The sequence below is a fragment of the Molossus molossus genome, unplaced genomic scaffold (assembly GCF_014108415.1).
Source record: "Molossus molossus isolate mMolMol1 unplaced genomic scaffold, mMolMol1.p scaffold_m16_p_8, whole genome shotgun sequence".
NCBI classification, from domain to species: Eukaryota; Metazoa; Chordata; class Mammalia; order Chiroptera; family Molossidae; genus Molossus; species Molossus molossus.
In genome coordinates this window covers 7,244,033-7,262,042 of record NW_023425402.1, presented here as the reverse complement: position 1 = coordinate 7,262,042, position 18,010 = coordinate 7,244,033, and the positions used below count along the sequence as shown (strand labels likewise).

Here is an 18,010-nt window from a genome sequence, read left to right as displayed (position 1 = left end):
TAAGCCTAAATCTAGCCACCAACGAGAAGATCACTGGAATGATGTTCTCAGGCATCCTGTCAGTCTTCTTACAGCACGCCCTCTTATCACTAACACACAGCGGTGCTCTCCTGTGTGCAGGTGAAATCGGACTCTAACCTAGCAATTCACTCTAATTGGCTTTAGCAAACTTCTGTGCCTTGATTTGTGATGAACATATAAAGGCCCAGAAATTTGCTAAAGTTCGTTGTTTTATTCTTTGGATCAAACAGTCCAGTTTGGACCCTATGGAGCTCTGGTCAATACTGGTGTTCTACCTGAAGCTTTTTCTGCCTAATTTTCTCTCTCCACAAATGCCATTGTTTGTTTTTGAACTTCAGTAGGATTAGAAAATTGTCTTCAATGCTTTCTTGTACATGTTTTGATATTATCTGAATATTTTTTGTGTGTATGACTCATTCTAAGCGTCTTTTTTCTTTATTATTATTTTTTATGGAAAATTTCAAACCTATACAGAAGTAGAGACAATGGAATAACATGCTCCTGTGCCTTATACTAGAGTGACCCAGTCCACTTTCACCTACAGCCCTACCCTGCCACCCGCTCCAGATTATTTTGAAATATATCCCAGGCATTTTATTTTCATTTGTAAATATGACTTTCTACAAGATGATTCTTTTAAGTAACTATGATACCACTGTTCCACCTAAAATTGATAATTCACTAATACCAAATATTCAGTCAGTTTTGCCAGTTATATCATAAACATCCTTTTAATTTTGTTTGTTTAAAATAGGATCCAAATAAAATCCATGAATGCAAAATTGGGTACTAAGTATCTTAAATTGCCTTTACTATAGAGGTGTTTCCCTCTTTTTCCCCATACATTTTATGTATTAAAGAAACTCTACTTTTTATTTTGTTTTTAATTCTCACCTGAGGATATTTTTTCATTGATTTTTAGATGGATGGAAGGAAGGAAGGAAGGAAGGAAGGAAGGAAGGAAGGAAGGAGGGAGGGAGGGAGGGAGGGAGGGAGGGAGGGAGGGAGGGAGGAAGGGAGGGAGGGAGGGAGGAGAGAGAAACATCGATGTGACAGAGACAGACACATCGATTGGTTGCCTCCTGCATGACCCCAGCTGGGGCCAGGGATAGAACCTGCAACCCAAGTAGCCCTTGACCTTTTGATCCTTGGGCTGACACTCTAACCATTGAGCAAAACCAGCCAAGACAAAACTCCACTTGTTTTGCTGATTGCATCCTCGTGGTACTTAACATGGTTTCTGTTTCCCCAAGCTTCGTGTTTTATTTTTTGGAGGGGTGAGAGGGACAGTAGAACGAAGGTGAGAATTTTTTTTTTCTGTTATTGAGGTAACATTGGTTTTTAACATTATATAAATTTCAGGTGTACAGCATTATAATTCAATGCCTATATACACTTATAACATGCTCACCACCAAAGGTCTAGTTTCCATCTGTTGCCATACATTTGACCCCCTTTAGCCATTACCTCCTCCCATCACCCCCTTCTCTGGTACCTGCCACCTGTCTGTTTGTATCTATGAGTTTTGTTTGTTTGATTGGGGGTTTTTTTGTTTGTTTGTTTTATATTTCACATATGAATGAAGTCATGATTTGTGTTTTTTTGGTCTGATTTATTTTACTTAGCATAATACCCTCAAAGTCTATCTATCTTGTCATAAATGGCAATATTTCATCTTTTGTTGTGTTGTTTGTTTTTAATTTTTTTTCTTTATTGATTTTAGAGAGAGAGAGGAAAGAGGGAGATAGAAGCATCGATGAGAGAGAACATTGATCAGCCGCCTCCTGCATGCCCCCACTGGGGATTTGGCCCACAACCTGGACATGTGCCCCAACCAGGAATCGAACCGGCAACCTCTTGGTGCATGGGTCAATGCTCAGGCACTGAGCCACACCAGCTGGGCTATATTTCTTCTATTTATGTGTCCAAGTAGTATTCCGTGTGTGTACGTGTGTGTGTACATATATCACATCTTTATCCATTTATCAGGTGGTAGACACTTAATGTAGTTTCCATATCTTAGCTATTGAAAATAATACTGCAATGAACATTAATTATTTAGAGTTAGTATTTTTATATTCTTCAGATAAATACCCAGAAATGGAATAGGTGAATCATATGGTAGTTCTTTTCTTAATTTTTTGAGAAACCTCCATACTGCTTTCCATAGTGGCTGCACCAATTTACAATCCATCAACACTGTACAAGGATTCCCTTTTCTCCATCCTGTCCAACACTGGTTATTTCTTGTCTTTTTTATAATAACCATTCTAACAGGTGTGTGGTAATCTTTCACTGTTGTTTTAATTTGCATTTCCTTAATAATGATGTTGAACATCTTTCCATGTATCTGTTGACCACATGTACATTTTCCTTGGGAAAGTGTCTATTCAGGTCCTCTGCCCATTTTTTCATCAGGTTATTTGTATTGTTGAATTATATGAGTTCTTAATATATTTTATTTTATTTATTTTATTTTTTTTCCTCACCCGAGGACATTTTTCCATTTTTTGTTCAGATGGAGCGGGAGGGAGAGAGAGGAACAGAGAGAGAGAGAAACATCGATGTGAAGGGACACCTCGAGTGGCTGCCACCCACACGACCAACCAGGGCCGGGGACAAACTGCAACCGAGGTACGTGCCCTTAGCAGGAACCGAACCCGGGTCTCTCGGGACCGCAGGCCGACACTCTAACCGCTGAGCCAAACCGGCCAGGGCTGAGTTCTTAATATATTTTAGATATTAACCCTTTATCAGAAGTATCATTTGCAAATCTCTTCTTCTGTTTTGTTGGTTGCCATTTTAATTTGTTGGTGATTTCCTTTGCTGCACAGAAGCTTTATGATGTAGTTCCATTTGTTTATTTTTGTTTTTGTTTCTCTTGCCATTGGAGTGAAATCCACAAAAGCATCCCTAAGACTGATGTCCGGTAATTTTGTGCCTCTGTTTTCTTCTAAGTACTTTATGGTTTCAGATCTTAAATTTGGTCTTTAATCCATTTTCAATTCATTTTTGTGTGAGAGAGTGGTATAGTTTCATTCTTTTGCATGTGGCTTTCCCAACACCATTTATTAAAGATACTTTCTAATTCTATTGTATGTTCTTGGCAATTCTCTCCTAAATTAGATGTTCATGTATGGGTGGGTTTATTTCTGGGCTCTCAATTCTGTTCCATTATTCTGTATGTCTAATTCTCTGCCAATATCATACTTTTTGATTGCTATAGCTTTGTGGTATAGTTTGAAGCCAGGAAGTAATGATACCTCCAGCTTTATTTTTTTTGCTCTGAGTTGCTTTGGCTATTTGGGGGGTCTTTTGTGGTTCCATACAAATTTGAGGGTTTTTTGCTCTATTTCTGTGGGAAAATGCCATTGGGATTATAATAAGGAGAGCACTGAATCTGATTTCTTTAAGTAATATGGACATTTTAACAATGTTAATTCTTCCAATCCATGAGCACAGAATATCTTTCCATTTCTTTGTGTCTTCAGTTTCTTTCACCGCTGTCTTAAGTTTTCAGTGTACAGGTGTTTTGCCTTCTTGGGTAAATTCATTTCTTTATTGTGATTATAAATGAGATTATTTTCTTCATTTCTCGTTCCTTTAGTTCATTGTTAGTATACAAAAATGCAACAAATTTTTGTACCCTGAAATTTGACTGTATTTGTTTATTATTTCTAATAGAGTTTTGGTGGAATCTTCAGGGTTTTCTGTATATAAAATGATGTCATACACACATAGTGAGTTTTACTTTTTCCTTTCCAATTTGGAGGCCTTTTATTTATGTTCTTGCCTAATTGCTCTGGCTAGGGCTTCTGATTTTATCTTACAGGAAAAGCTTATAGAGGTTTTCACTGTTGGTATGATGTTGGTTGTGGGTTTGTCATATATGGTCTTTAATATGTTGAAGTACGTACTTTCTATACCTATTTTAATGAGAGTTTTTATTATAAATGGATATTGAATCTTGTTAAATGCCTTTTCTGTATCTATGGACATGATCGTATGTTTTGTTTTGTAACTTACCTTTATTGTTGAATGTATTACAGATGTGTCCCCCCTTTTATCCCCATTGACCCCCTCCCCAATTCTGCCCCCCTCCTGCCTTCCCCACACTATTGTTTGTGTTCATTAGTTATGCATATATGCATAGAAGTTCTTTGGTTTATCTCATTGCCCTCCCTCCCCCTTCCCTTTGAGGTTCATCAGTATAACAACCTATTTGTACTTCTTAATCCCTTCATCTTTTTCACCAATCCCCCAGCCCCCTCATCTGGCAAGCAACAAAAAGTTCTGTGTACCTATGAGTCTATTTCTGTTCTGCTTGCTCATTTTGTTTGTAGATTCAATTGTTGATTGATATGTATTAATAACCATTTTATTGTTCCTATTTTTGTTCTTCTCCTTCAAGAAGACCCTTCAACATTTCATATAATACTGATTTGGTGGTGATGAACTCCTTTAGTTTTTTTCTTGTTTGGAAAACTCTTCATATGTCCATCAATTCTAAATGATAGCTTTGCAGGATAAAGTAATCTTGGTTGTAGGTCGTTGCTTTTTATCACTTTGAATATCTCTTGCCACTCCTTTCTGGCCTGCAAAGTTTCTTTTGAAAAATCAGTTGAAGTCATATGGGAACTCCCTTGTAGGTAACTAACTGCTTTTCTCTTGCTGCTTTTAAGATTTCTCTTTTTGTACTTAACCTTTGACATTTTGATGATGATGAGTCTTGGTGTGGACCTCTTGGGGTTCATTTTGTTTGGGACTCTGCTTCCTGGACTTGTATGTCTGTTTCCTTCACCTAGTTAGTGAAGTTTTCTGTCATTATTGTTTCAAATAGGTTTTCAATTTCTTGCTTTCTCTCTTCTCCTCCTGGCACCCCATGATGTGAATGTTGGTACACTTGAAGTTATCCCAGAGGTTCCTTACACTGTCCTCCCTTTTTTGGATTTTTTTTTTTTTTTGGCTGTTCTGATTGGGTGTTTTTTGCTTTATTATATTCCAAATAGACGGTTTGCTTCTTGGCTTTACCTCCTCTACTATTGATTCTCTGTAAAGCATTCTTTATTTCATTTAGTGCATCCTTCATTTCTGACTGGTCCTTTTTTATGTTGTTGATGTTCTTACTAAGTTCCTTGGAGTTCTCACTAAGTTCCCTGAACATCCTTAATAACCAGTGTTTTGAACTCTGCATCTGATTGATTGCTTATCTCCATTTTGTTTAGTTCTTTTCTTCCATTTGGGACATGTTTCTTTGTCTCCTCATTTTGGCTGCTTCCCTGTGTTTGTTTCTATGTATTAGGTAGAATTGCTGTGTCTCCTAGGCTTCTTAGGGTGGCCTATTGTTGTAGGTGCCCTGTAGGCTCCAGTGGCACAGCCTCCCTGGTCATCCCAGCTGAGCCTTTGAGGTACACCCCTAATGTGGACTCTATACCCTTCTGTTGTAATTGAGTCTGTTGTAATTGAGTCTTGATTGCTGTTGGCATGTCAGTGGGAAGGATTCACTCAGGCTGATCAACTGTAAGAACTGGCTGTGCCCACCAGCCACTGGTCTCTGACTACTTTGGAGGATCAGCTGTGTAGGAGCCCACCACACAGAGCAAGACTTACTTCAGCAGGGCTCTGGTAGACACTGAATCCGCTCCTGGAATGTGTCACTTGTGGAGGTGGTTGGGTGGTGGTATTTTGATGTGGTCTGAAGCTGTGGTCTGTGCTGGCTCTGGGGCAAGGTCAACCACTGCCTGTGTTCTATTTGGGGCCACCTGGCATAAGCTACAGAGTGATCTGCCGATGGCTGCTTCTTGTGCTGGGCTTGGAGGTGCCCAGGAAAAGCCAAGTTGTGAACCAAGGCTGACTGCTTCTAGGGCCAGGCCTAGGGCCACTTAACCAGAGGTATGGGGCTCGCTGAGACCAGATACTGCTTGTTTGAGAGTTTTTAGGAAAATCTGAAGGAGGATCCAAAACAGGCCAATCCCATGGTAAAGCCATTGGAAACAACTTAGATGGGCCTGAAAGTTGGGTGGGGCGGGGGCCTCAGAGAATCACCAGGACAGGGCAAACAGTGTGAGCCAGGTTGCTGGAGTCCCAAATTTGGCTGCTGTCTGCCGCCCCAGGGAAGGGTTCACCAAAGGAACAGTGGCCTCCGCCAACATGTCTATCTGAGAGAAAGCTGCCTCTCCAGCCTTCCTCCCAAGGCCAAACAGCTCGGTTCTTTCCCGTATGTCTTTGGTGCCTTTCAAGCTATCTCCCCTCCAAGCTCAGAGGGAGTAAGTCAGAGTAATTCCGTGCGCAGACCCTTTAAGACAACTGCCTGGGGCTCCAGAAGCCTCAGCCTCCCTCAGCCTCAGTTCCTGCTGGTTTTTCCAGCCAGAAGTTATGGGGACTTCTCTTCCTGTCACTGGAACCCTGGGCTGGGAGCCTGGTGTGGGACAGGGACCCCTTACTCCTCAGGGAGGACCTTCCCAGCTGAGGTATCCTCCTGATTTTTGTCCACCACACGTGGGTGTGGGACCAGCCTGTCCGCCTCAACCCCTCCTACCAGTCTCGATGTGGCTGCTTCTTTAATTCCGTAGTTGTGGGACTGCCATTCAGCTCCATGTCAGGTGGTTCTGAATGATGATTGTTCTGTAGTTGAGTTGTAACTTTGATGTGGTTGTGGGAGGATGCAAGACCATGTTTATCTACGCCGCCATCTTGACCAGAAGTCTGATCATGTGATTATTATTCTTCGTTTTGTTGATGTGTTCTAGCACATTGATTGATTTGCAGATATTGAACCATCCTTGCATCTCTACAATGAATACCACTTGACGTGGTGTATGATTCTTTTAATGTATTGTATGCATTTTGCTAGTATTTTGTTGAGGGTCAGTGTTCATCAGAGATACTGGCCTGTAATTTCCTTGTTTGTGTTGTCCTTGTCAGGTTTTGGTATCAGATAACATTGGTCTTGTAAAATGAGTTAGAAACTCATTTTCCCTCTTCAGTTTTGTGGAAGAGTTTGAGAGGGCTAGGTATTAAATTTTTGAATGTTGGTAGAATTCACCAGTGATGCTGTGTCATCCTGGACTTCTGCTTTTGCTTTTTTTTTTTTTTTTTTTTTAAGATTTTTTTTATTACTGTTTTAATTTCCTTACTAGTGATTGGTCTATTCAGATTTTCTATTCATGATTCAGTATAGGAAGGTTGTATGATCTAAGAATAATTTATCCTTCTAGGTTGTTGAATTTAATGGCCTTTTCATGATCCTTTATAGTTCTTTTTTCTTTTTTTTTATCCTCACCCGAGGACATTTTTCGATATTTTGTTCAGATAGAGTGAGAAGGAGAGGGAGAGAGAGAGAAACATCGACGTGAAAGCGACACATCGAGTGGTTGCCACCCACACGACCCAACCAGGGCTGGGGACAAACTGCAACCAAGGTACGTGCCCTTAGGGGGAACCGAACCCGGGTCTCTCAGGACCGCAGGACGAAGCTCTAATCGCTGAGCCAAACCAGCCAGGGCATGATCCTTTATAGTTCTGTAGTATTCATTGTAACTTCTCTTTTATTTTTTATTTTATTTGAATCTTTTTGTTTTTTTAGTGAGTCTAGCTAAAGTTTTATTTTATTTATATTTTCAGAGAACTGGCTCTTAATTTCATTGATCTTTTTTCTTGTATTTTTAGTCTACAGTATTTAATTTATTTCTGCTATAATGTTTATTATTTTCTTTCTTCTACTGACTTTGTTTCTTTGGGTATAAGGTTAGAATGTTTATTTGAGATTTTTGTTACTTGAGATAGACATGTTTGGTATACTTCATTTTGTTGAGCTTCACAAATGTTGCAATTTTTACAAATTAAAGGCCAGACCTGCCACAAGCAAAAATGTTACAACTCACTTTATTGTGGTCTGAAATCAAACTCACAGTATCTTCAAGGTATGTCTGTATTGCTATAAACGTCCCTCTTAATACTGCTTTTGCTGCATATTCCATAAATTTTGGTATGTCATATTTTTGTTTTTATTTGTCTCCATGTTTTTTGTGATTTCTCCTTTGATTCTTTTGTTGCCCCACAGTTGTTGACTAGCATGTTGTTCAATCTCCACATATGTATGATTTTTACAGCTTTCTTATAGTTGATTTCTACTTTCGTATCGTTGTGTTCAGAGAAGATATTTGATATAATGTCAGTCTTAAATTTATTAAGACTTTTTTTGTGTCCTAACATACAGTCTATCCTTGGGAATGTTCCATGTGCACTTGAGAAGAATGTGTATGTTGTTGCTTTTGAATGGAATGTTCTATATATATCTGTTAAGTCCATCAGATTTGATGTGTAATTTAAGGCCAATGTTTCCTTGTTGACTTGCTATCTGGATGCAATATCAATCAGTGGAAGTGGGGTGTTAAAGTCTCCTACCTCTATTGTGTTTCTGTCAGTTTCTCCTTTCAGGTCTATTAATAATTGCATTATATATTTTAGTGTTCCTGAGGTTGGTACATATAAATAAATGTTGTCCTTTTTTTTATTTTCTTTATTAATTTTAGAGAGAGAGGAAGGGAGGGAGAGAGAAGCTTCGATGAAAGAGAACATCAGTTGGCCGCCTCCTGCATGCTCCCCACTGGGGATTTGGCCCACAACCTGGGCATGTGCCCTGACCAGGAATTGAACCGGTGACCTCTTGGTGCATTGAGCCACTCCTGCTAAATGTTGTCTTTTTGATGGATTGTCTCCTTTATTGTTATATAATGTCCATTTTTGTCTGTCATTACTTTTTGTGGCTTGAAATCTAATTTGTCTGCTATAAGTATGGCTAACACCCACTTTCTTTTGGATACCATTTGCTTGGATTGTCATTTTTCACCCCTTTGCTTTGAGCCTTTGTTTATCTTTGGAGCTGAGATGAGTCTCCTGAAAAGGTAGCATATAGTTGGGTCTTGTTTTTTAATCCATCAAGTTGTTGCATACCTTTTGATTGGTGAGTTCAGTCCATTTGCGTTTAACGTGATTGTTGATATTTGAGAACTTGCTGACAAATTATTCCTTGTTATACTGTGTGTTCATTATGAAGTTGAAGTAGCTATTGTTTTTTTATTAATGCTTTCTTTCCCCCTTCTACCTTTATGCTCTAAGTGCCTAACACTGTATTCTGTAATAGAGTTGTAGTTTTTCTGATTCTATCATCTTGATGTTTTGTGTACTTTTGCCATTTGTTTCCAGAAGAGCTCCTTTCAACATTTTGTCAGGAAAGTCTTGGGGAGATGAACTCCCTCAGCTTTTGTTTTGTCCGGGAAGCCTTTTTTCCTCATATCTGAAGGACAACTTTACTCCGTAAATTTTTGGCTGGCAGGTTGTTGTTGCTGTTGTTTAATCCTCATCCGAGTATATGTATTTTTTATTTTATTAATTTGAGAGAGAAACATCGATCAGTTGCCTCCCATACATGCCCAACCAGGGATCAAACCTGCATTATTTTTGGTGTACGGGACAATGCTCCAAACCAGCTGAGCCACCCAGATAGGGCTTGGCTGGCAGTTTACATCTTTCAATATGTCATTTCACTCCTAGCCTATAGAGTTTCTGCTGCACAATCTGATGACAGGTTGTTAAGGGTTCCTTTGTAGATTACATTCTTCTTTTTCTCTGGCTGCCCTTAGAATTCTTTCTTATCATTGACTCTTAGCAGTTTAAAATAATGTGTCTTAGAAAAATGTCTCTCTGTGAGCTTGTTTGGAGGTTCTAATAGGAGAGGTTAGCTACTCGTATACCCTTGACCGAAGACTGGTCCTCTCCTGGGATGGGGGTTCGTCCTCTTCCACCCAGTGCAGACTTTTGGGAGGGACGCACATGGATCGGTGAGGGAGGAGGGGGACACCCTCCTAGCCAGCCAAATAGCCGAATCAACCCCCGCGATCAATGGAGTGACAGATGTTGCAGCCAGATCGCCCTCACATCCAAAAAATGTCTGTTTGCCCAGCCGGTGCAGCTCAGTGGTTGAGTGTCGACCCATGCACCAAGAGGTCGCCGATTTGATTCCCAGTCAGGGCACATGCCCAGGTTGTGGGCCCAATCCCCAGTGGGGGGCATGCAGGAGGTGGCCAGTCCATGTTCTCTCTCATTGATTTTTCTATCTTGCCCTCTCTCTCTAAAATCAATAAAGAAAAACTTCAAAATGTCTCTTTGTATTGAGATAATTAGGTGCTCTATGACTTTCTTGTATGTCTAACTTGTCCAGGTTAAGGAAGTTCTCATCTGTTATTTCTTCAAGTAGGCTTTTTGTCCCCTTCTCCCTCTCTTCTCCTTTTGGGATACCCATTATACTTATATCGCCCTTTCTGATGGAGTGGGATAGTTCTCACAGAGTTGGCGTGTGTTTGTTTTTTTTTTAATCTTAGTTCTCTCTGTTCTTCCCCTGAATCATTTTTAGATTTCTATCTTTGACCTTGCTAATAATTCTCTTCTATCTGCTCTGCTCTATTCCCAACGCTTTTAATGTAGTCTTTATCTTATTGAGTTTTTCAGCTCCAAAATTTTGTTTGGTTCTCTTTTAGAGTTTCAAAATCTTTTGTAAAGCACTCCTTTTGTTCATTAATTTTATTTTTGAGCTCATTGAACTACTTTTCTGAGTTTTCTTGCATCTCATTGAATTTTCTTTATGACAGCTGTTTTGAATTATCTGTCATTTAGATTACAATCTTCCATGACATTGAGTTTGTTTTGTGGAAAAATGTCATTTTACTTTTGTGATACTGTGTTAGCATGATTATTCATGGTGCTTGATTCTTCTGCTGGCACATTGAAAGTAGTGAACACTTTTCTTGCTTGGGTACACATTTAATTTTAACAATTCAACATGTTGGTAATAGAGGCCTTGTTTTGTTTTTTATTTTCCAGTAGGTGGCACTATAGCGCAGGTTTTTGGTTTCTCATAACTGCTTGGACTCTGGCTGTATTTGAGAGCTGGCACATGCTACCCTCCGCAGCTTCTGCCAGAGGTGGCACAGGTGCTCTCTTTGTAGCTGCTTGTGCCTCCAAAGTCACTGGCGCCGTCCAGGGTTGCCGGGGTCACAGGCACCCCTGCAGCCAGGGGAGGGTGCCAGTGTTGCTGCTGCCCTTTTCCTTTGCTGGGTGGTGATTGTAATCATGAGCCCCTTCTCCACTGCTGCTCCCATGCTCGCTCTGGGGTTGTGGACTTGGCTGTTGCTGCAGGACAGGTATCAGGCATCATCCCTGCTGTTCCCCCAATTCTACCTTTCCTTGCCGTCCAATCCACCCACCTTCCGATATACAGATGTGTGGATCTCTCATGCATCCTAGTGTGTTGATCAGAGGAATCTTTGTTGAGTTATAAATATTCCACTCATTGTAGATTGAAGGGGAAAGGCCAAGGGTGTGTCTCACTCTGCTGTGATGGTGATGTTACTCTCAAGAATCCTTTATAGCAGGTTTGGCTCAGCTGTTACACTGTGAGCCCACAGACCAAAGAGGAGATTCAATCCCTGGTCCTGGTTCCATGCAAAAGGCAACCAGTCAATGTCTCTCTCACAATGATGTTTCTCTCTCCCTCCCTCCCTCCCACTCTATCTGAAAATCAATGGAAAAATATCCCTTGGTGAGGATTTAAAGGGAAAAAAAAAAAAAGAATTCTTTATGCCCTACCGGTGTGGTTCACTGGTTGAGCACCGACCCATGCACCAGAGGTTTGATTCCCAGTCAGGGCAAATGTACAGGTTGTGGGCCCGATCCTCAGTGGGGGCATGCAGGAGGTGGCCAGTCGATGTTCTCTCTCATTGATGTTTCTATCTCTCTCTCCCTCTACCTTCTTCTCACTAAAACCAATAAAGAAAAAATATTTTTTTTTTAATTTTTTATGGGAGCTGTTTTAAAGTTCTTAACTTGAAACCAATATTTTTAAAAGAAAATTTTACTCTCTAATCTATGTATATGAAGTTTAGATTCATATGTTTGCGAATATTTGGAGTAAACTGTAAAGCAAAGTATTGTTTAGAACTAATAGCATCAAAATGATACATAGGAAATAGCAAAATAAAAACTGGTTTAGGGGAAACTTCAGAGAATTTCATTTAATCTCCATTATTAAACAATCATGATTTGTTACTTTTTAGATTAAATGAATTTTACAATACTGTTTTCTTCTCCATTTACTCAGCATAAGCATTTCACTGAAGATATTCAAACCAGGCAGTATCGCTCCTTGGAAGTTCTGATAGGATCTGGCTATAGTACCCCAGCTGACATTTGGAGCACAGCATGCATGGTAATGTTTTTTCCCCTTGACCTTCACTTGTTATCTAGTAATAACATACCTTGCCCTGTTTGCTAATTTCATAGATGAGCAAATTAAGAAAGTGAAAAGGTATTTTTTGTGTGACTTATCACTGTTACTCTAAATCTGGGGAGGTCTGAATTCAAAAGCTAGTTGTAAACCTCTAACTTTCCATTTGGTTCCTGCCAAATTCCCATTAGGGGAAGGAACCAAATGTTTTTATACATATTGGGGGCGGGAGTGGGTTGAAAACAGTCTGTTACTTTTGATTAGGGGGTTGGTTACAGATACCCTTGTCCTTTCAGCTCGGATCTCGTTTTTGGGTTACCCCTGGAAACTGTTCAGTCTGTACAGTTCAGCAGTTACGCAGACATCTTTGCACCTCATAAGATGTGAGGCTCAATCATTCATAAGTTACTACTTTGTCCCTGGAAAGCAGCTACTCAAGTGGTTAGATTCAGTTGCTACTAAATGATTTTCCACAGATAGCCTCATGTTGGAACATGTTATATTGTTTCCTGAAATGGAGTATACTCTTTACTTATAATTATGTGTGTGTTTGCTTATTTCTCTTCCACTAGGTTGTAAGTGCCATGCTGGCAGGGATCATATATAGCAAGTGTCTGGTTAATGCCCTGGCACATTTTGAGTGGGTGTTTACAGTGCGGTTCTTGTGCTAACTACCTAGAGTTGTCGCAAACTTCACATGTTAAGGACATAGTTTCCCACAGGCCACCTGCACTTCTGGCTAGCTAGCCACACATTGGGGGATTCCATGATCAGTTCAGATTCTGTAATTTGCGAGAATGACTCTGAGAACTCAGGCTTATCATGAGTCACCTCATTAGTATAAATTTAAGTGTGGCCTAGGGTTCCACTATGAAGAACAAAAGACACTGATCACTTGGAAATTCCAAGAGTTTGGAGACTCTCTCCTAGGAAACAGGAATAAAGACCAAACAAGTTCTTTGTTATACAACAGTACTTAATAAATATTTGTGGACCATCAAATGAGTGAACTAAGCAAGAAATATATTAAACTGTCATTCTCATTAACATTTAGTATTCACAGTCAACTCTGGAAAACTGGAAAGAGAAAGGGCAGGCTAGAAACATGCACCTGTTTTAGTCATAGATTTCTTGACACCAACATCCCTGAAAAGCTGTTTTTCGAAGGTCGTAGAGTTAAAACCATGTTGTTAATATGGCACGACTTTTTTTTTTTTTTCTGTTAATCCTCACTGAGGATATTTTTCCATTGATTTTTAGATAGAGTGGAAGGGAGAGAAGGAGAGAGAGAGAGAAACATCAGTGTGAGAATGACACATTGATTGGCTGCTTCCCGTATAATCCCGAACAGGGCCAGGGATTGAACCTGCAACTCAGGTACATGTCCTTGACCGGGAATCAAACCCAGGACCCTTCAGTCCATAGGTCAAGGCTCTAACTGCCAAGCCAAACCAGGCAGGGCTGTCATTGACTTTTAAAGTGGAGGACTGGTCTGAAAGAAAGTCAAGTTTGGTATTTTACACACAAGATAAAAGAACATTGGCATAACATCTGACTTTTTTCTTGCCATACTTTAAAGCTTTGAATTTGAGGGATCTGATTTGATTTGTTAGAGAAAATAAGTGAATAATATCACAAACTACAAAATATAGCTAGTTTATAAATGGCATCTGGTTTATTATGATAATAAATGGTTCTTAGTAGTGGGTTAGTTGTTTGAGGGCAGTGGGTTCTGCTTGCTATGTAACATAGTATTTACTGTGTCGGGCTTAAGAAATGAGGCAAAAAACAATAAAAGAGGAATTAACCTTGCCCCCTATTTGGACAAGCTCACATGCAGGAATTTTCTTGACCAGGGAGGGAAAGCACGTATTTGACATGAGACAGTATCGTAAAAACTTGAGCCTCGTTTGTTTCCCTCAGACTTCTCTCATTTTGCTGATAGATACAGAAATGTTGCCTTAAATTTGACCGTATTCAGAGAATACAAATTAATTCTGGGGTATGAGAAGTGCCTAGAGAGATGGATTCTGCATCCAGTGTAATTAATTGATAGAAAGATTGGGACCCTTCTGAGAGAGGAGGAAACACGTTGTGAGATTGCCGACACCATTAGTGACCGAGACAACAAAGTTTAGAAGAGCAGTTCTATAAAGGCAATGTTCTGTGAAGAACATTAAGAATCAATAAAAAATAGATGTTTTAAAATTGTCCAAACGGTCTGAGAATCTTAACAAATATATAATGATATATGTACCCACCATTATAGTATCATATAGAATACTTTCACTGCCCTAAAAATCCTCTGTGCTCTCTGCCTGTTCATCCCCCCCTCCCTCCAGCCCTTGGCCACTGATACTCTTATTGTCTCTATAGTTTGCCTTTTCCAGAGTATCATGTACGTGAAATCATACAGTACATAGCCTTTTAGGTTAGCTTCTTTCACTTTGTAATATTTTGAGATTCCTCCATGTCACCCGACTGGTGTGGCTCAGTGGTTGAGCGTCGACCCATGCACTAAGAGGTCGCAGGTTCGATTCCCGGTTAGGGCACATGCCTAGGTTGTGGGCCATATTCCCAGTGGGGAGCATGCAGGAGGTGGCCAGTCGATGTTCTTTCTCATCGATGTTTCTGTCTCTCCCTCTTCCTTCCTCTCTCTCTAAAAATCAATGAAGAAAAAAAGATCTTTTCATGACTTGATAGCTCATATCTTTTTAGCACTGAGTAATTCGCTGTCTGGATGTCCTAGCACACTGGCTTTTATAACTGTTTTGCCTGTGTCTGTCACCCTGGACCTGAGTGATGTTAAACAGGCTCTTTGGTCAGTGTGAGACAGTCATGGGGGGTTAGAATTGGGAGCTGGATTGTGGGGTGAGCTTTGCCTTTTTGGTCACAGTTTTCTCATCTGCAAAGGAAATATGTTCAACTGGTGTATTATCTAGAGCTTCTGCTAATTATCAGTTCTGATAGATCGTTTGGTTAGGGTTTTGGCTATTATCTTATTTGTAAAACTGTAACTACTGGCAACTACCTTATGTTTCAAAAATAAAACTCTCCTAGAGAACTTTAACCATATGTAAATAGATTTAAAAAAAAACTAGAAAATTTAAGTTTTAGAAATTTTTCTGTATTTTTGTGAACTTTAGTTTCAGTATCTTTACTGAACTCCCACTAATGAGATTTTGATAAAATTAAAGTACTGGTTTCAGAAGGGTTTACCAATTTTGATGAATAAGAATCACAATTTGTTTCTGTAAACCTCAGGATAATTAGAGGTAGCACAGATGGCTGCTCTATCAGTGTGGTTCAGTTTCATAGTGAACTGCTAGAATGTGTAAAACGCTGTGCCTAGCAAGAGGCCATAGCATCCCTGACATTTTCAAGGTAATCCTAAAACTTCTGGCTTTGTGGCCTTGCTCTGAGCAGCAGTACAGCCTGGGTAATACTGTTTTGAAAAAGACTATCTTGTCGTGAAACTGCAGAATCTGACACCGGCAAGCCCCCAAGACCTAAACATGGGTCTTGATTGAGAATGTGCCCCAACTAAAGCCACCCCACGGTCTCAGATTATCTAGACTATTAGTGCCATTGATTCGATCAAAGTTGACCCACCACTAGCACTTGACTTTTGACTGCACTTTTATATCAATAAGGTTCTTTTAAAACTGTTCTATTGTTTTTTTAACCCATTTAAATCAATGAAAAATTAATATAGGCCCATGAGATGCTGTCTTTTTATACTGCTTGGCATTTATTCCACAGGAAATCACTTTTTCAGACACTTTTAAACATTGTTTGTAAGAGGTTGTCTTGCCCTGGTTGGTGAAGGCTAACCTGTCAGCCCTGCAGATGGTGCGTTGTCCTGCACCCTTCACGCTTCATCTTTCTCTGGTTTTCTCTAGGACTAGGAATTGGGACCCCCTCTATCTGGGACAGTTTAGGGAGTGGTGTCCAAAGCAAAACTTTAAAAGGTACTATTTGCCAAACACAAAAGAATCATAGATAGAAAAATATCTGAATTTTTTGGTTTCAGTTTTGGATACAGAATCTCAGTTTCTAGCTATGTAAAATTATAATGTAAGAAAATAAGACCTGCTTTTCTTATGACAATTTAATAACTTAAAATCACCTTACTGTTCAGATGTGCTTTCTCTGAGCAAAAAGAAACGTGAAAGCTTAATGGCCAGTTTGGCAGGAGGTAGGGAGGACATGGTATGATCTGTGTGTTGATATTAACTGAGTTTTTGCTATTTTCCTGCTCCATTTTATTAAGAGATGGATGTGGGAATAAAGCTCTTTAAGTATAATCTTTTGGGGTATATGTATTTTTGTTTTGTTTTTTTAATCCTCACCTGAGGATATTTTTCCATTTATCTTCAGATAGAGTGGGGCGGTAGGGGGAGAAACATCGATGTGAGAGACACATCGATCGCTACCTCCTGCACAACCCCGACCAGGGCTGGGGACCAAACTGTAACCGAGGTATGTGCCCTTGACCGGAATCGAACCCACAACTTTGGTCTGCAGGCCAACACTCTTAACTGCTGAATCAAACTGGCCAGGACTCTTAGGTGTTTTTATAAATGATTATCTGCAGGTTACTTAATATTGAGCCAAATAAAAATAAACTCAAAGGCCTTTTTTTTTTTTAATGTTTTCATGTGCTGTCCTCTTTTTCCTAGGCCTTTGAACTGGCCACAGGTGACTATTTGTTTGAACCTCATTCAGGGGAAGAGTACACTCGAGATGAAGGTAAGTCCCCGTAACTGAGCATATTTGTGCATGGTGGTTATTCTTTCCACGTGAGGCTACCATCGTTTGTTAGTATGAAGAGCCTTAGTCTTCTTAGTGTGCTAAGTGTATATAAATTTCAGAAAAGAAAGAAATATGGGATGTTTTATGTTAGGTATTAGATATACTAGATACTTTATAATAGATATTAAATAATTCTATATGAGAATTAGAGGAGGCCACAATTGATTAAACTAAAATTTGTATTCTAAAACATCTAGCTATCTTCCTTTCTGTAGAAACCAGTGGTGATTCATTCTTTACTCAGTTTGCATCTACCTGTTAATCAGCTTGTTGCTCAGTCATTCCTCCAACTTTGTCTGGAAGTCAGTAATTTTAATATATAAACATAGACTACTGGTGAATGCTGAGACTACATCTTTTTTTTTATCCTTACTCGAGGATATATTTATTGATTTTAGAGAGACAGGAAAGAGAGAGAGAGAAACATCATTCAGTTGCCTTCTATACGCGCCACTATTGGGACTTCGCCCTGCAACCTTCCAGTGCATAGTACGATGCTCCAGGGCCAGAGACTTTATCTTACTTGTCTGTATAAATTCTGCAACCTTTAACATTTTCCCCCGTATGAAAATTAAATCCATATATTTTGATGATACTAATATTTAAAATTCCATTTTAAAACAAAATATTACTGTTTTTACATTTTGTGATAGCCATTGGGAAGAGCCTAAGCTGTCGGCTGCTTTGTCTCAGGCTGTGAAACCTTACAGCTGAGTGTATGATTTTATTTCCTATCATGGTGGCATCCCAATAACTAGACGAGCTAATGATGTGAATGAAAATAGTCTTACATATTTTACCTTCTTTATAATACAGTGTAGGCAGCTTTTGTTTTCAGGATTAACAGGATTGCTTGAGAGAGCAGTAGCAATATACCCTCCCAATGTGGAA

At 39.6% G+C, this 18,010-nt stretch overlaps 1 protein-coding gene across 8 annotated transcripts in view; it reads left to right on the top strand.

The window, feature by feature from the left end:
- The window catches only part of SRPK1 (SRSF protein kinase 1), a 79,018-nt gene that overhangs the window by 53,768 nt on the left and 7,240 nt on the right, over nt 1–18,010 (top strand). For 6 of the 8 annotated variants that reach the window (XM_036247925.1, XM_036247927.1, XM_036247926.1 and 3 more), the window contains exons 13-14: nt 12,179–12,286; nt 16,987–17,056. In XM_036247925.1, coding sequence (XP_036103818.1) covers nt 12,179–12,286; nt 16,987–17,056 — 178 coding nt within the window. Of the gene's footprint in view, nt 1–12,178; nt 12,287–12,600; nt 12,706–16,206; nt 16,277–16,986; nt 17,057–18,010 lie in introns of those variants that run through there. The other 2 variants (XM_036247931.1, XM_036247930.1) reach the window with 2 other exon arrangements.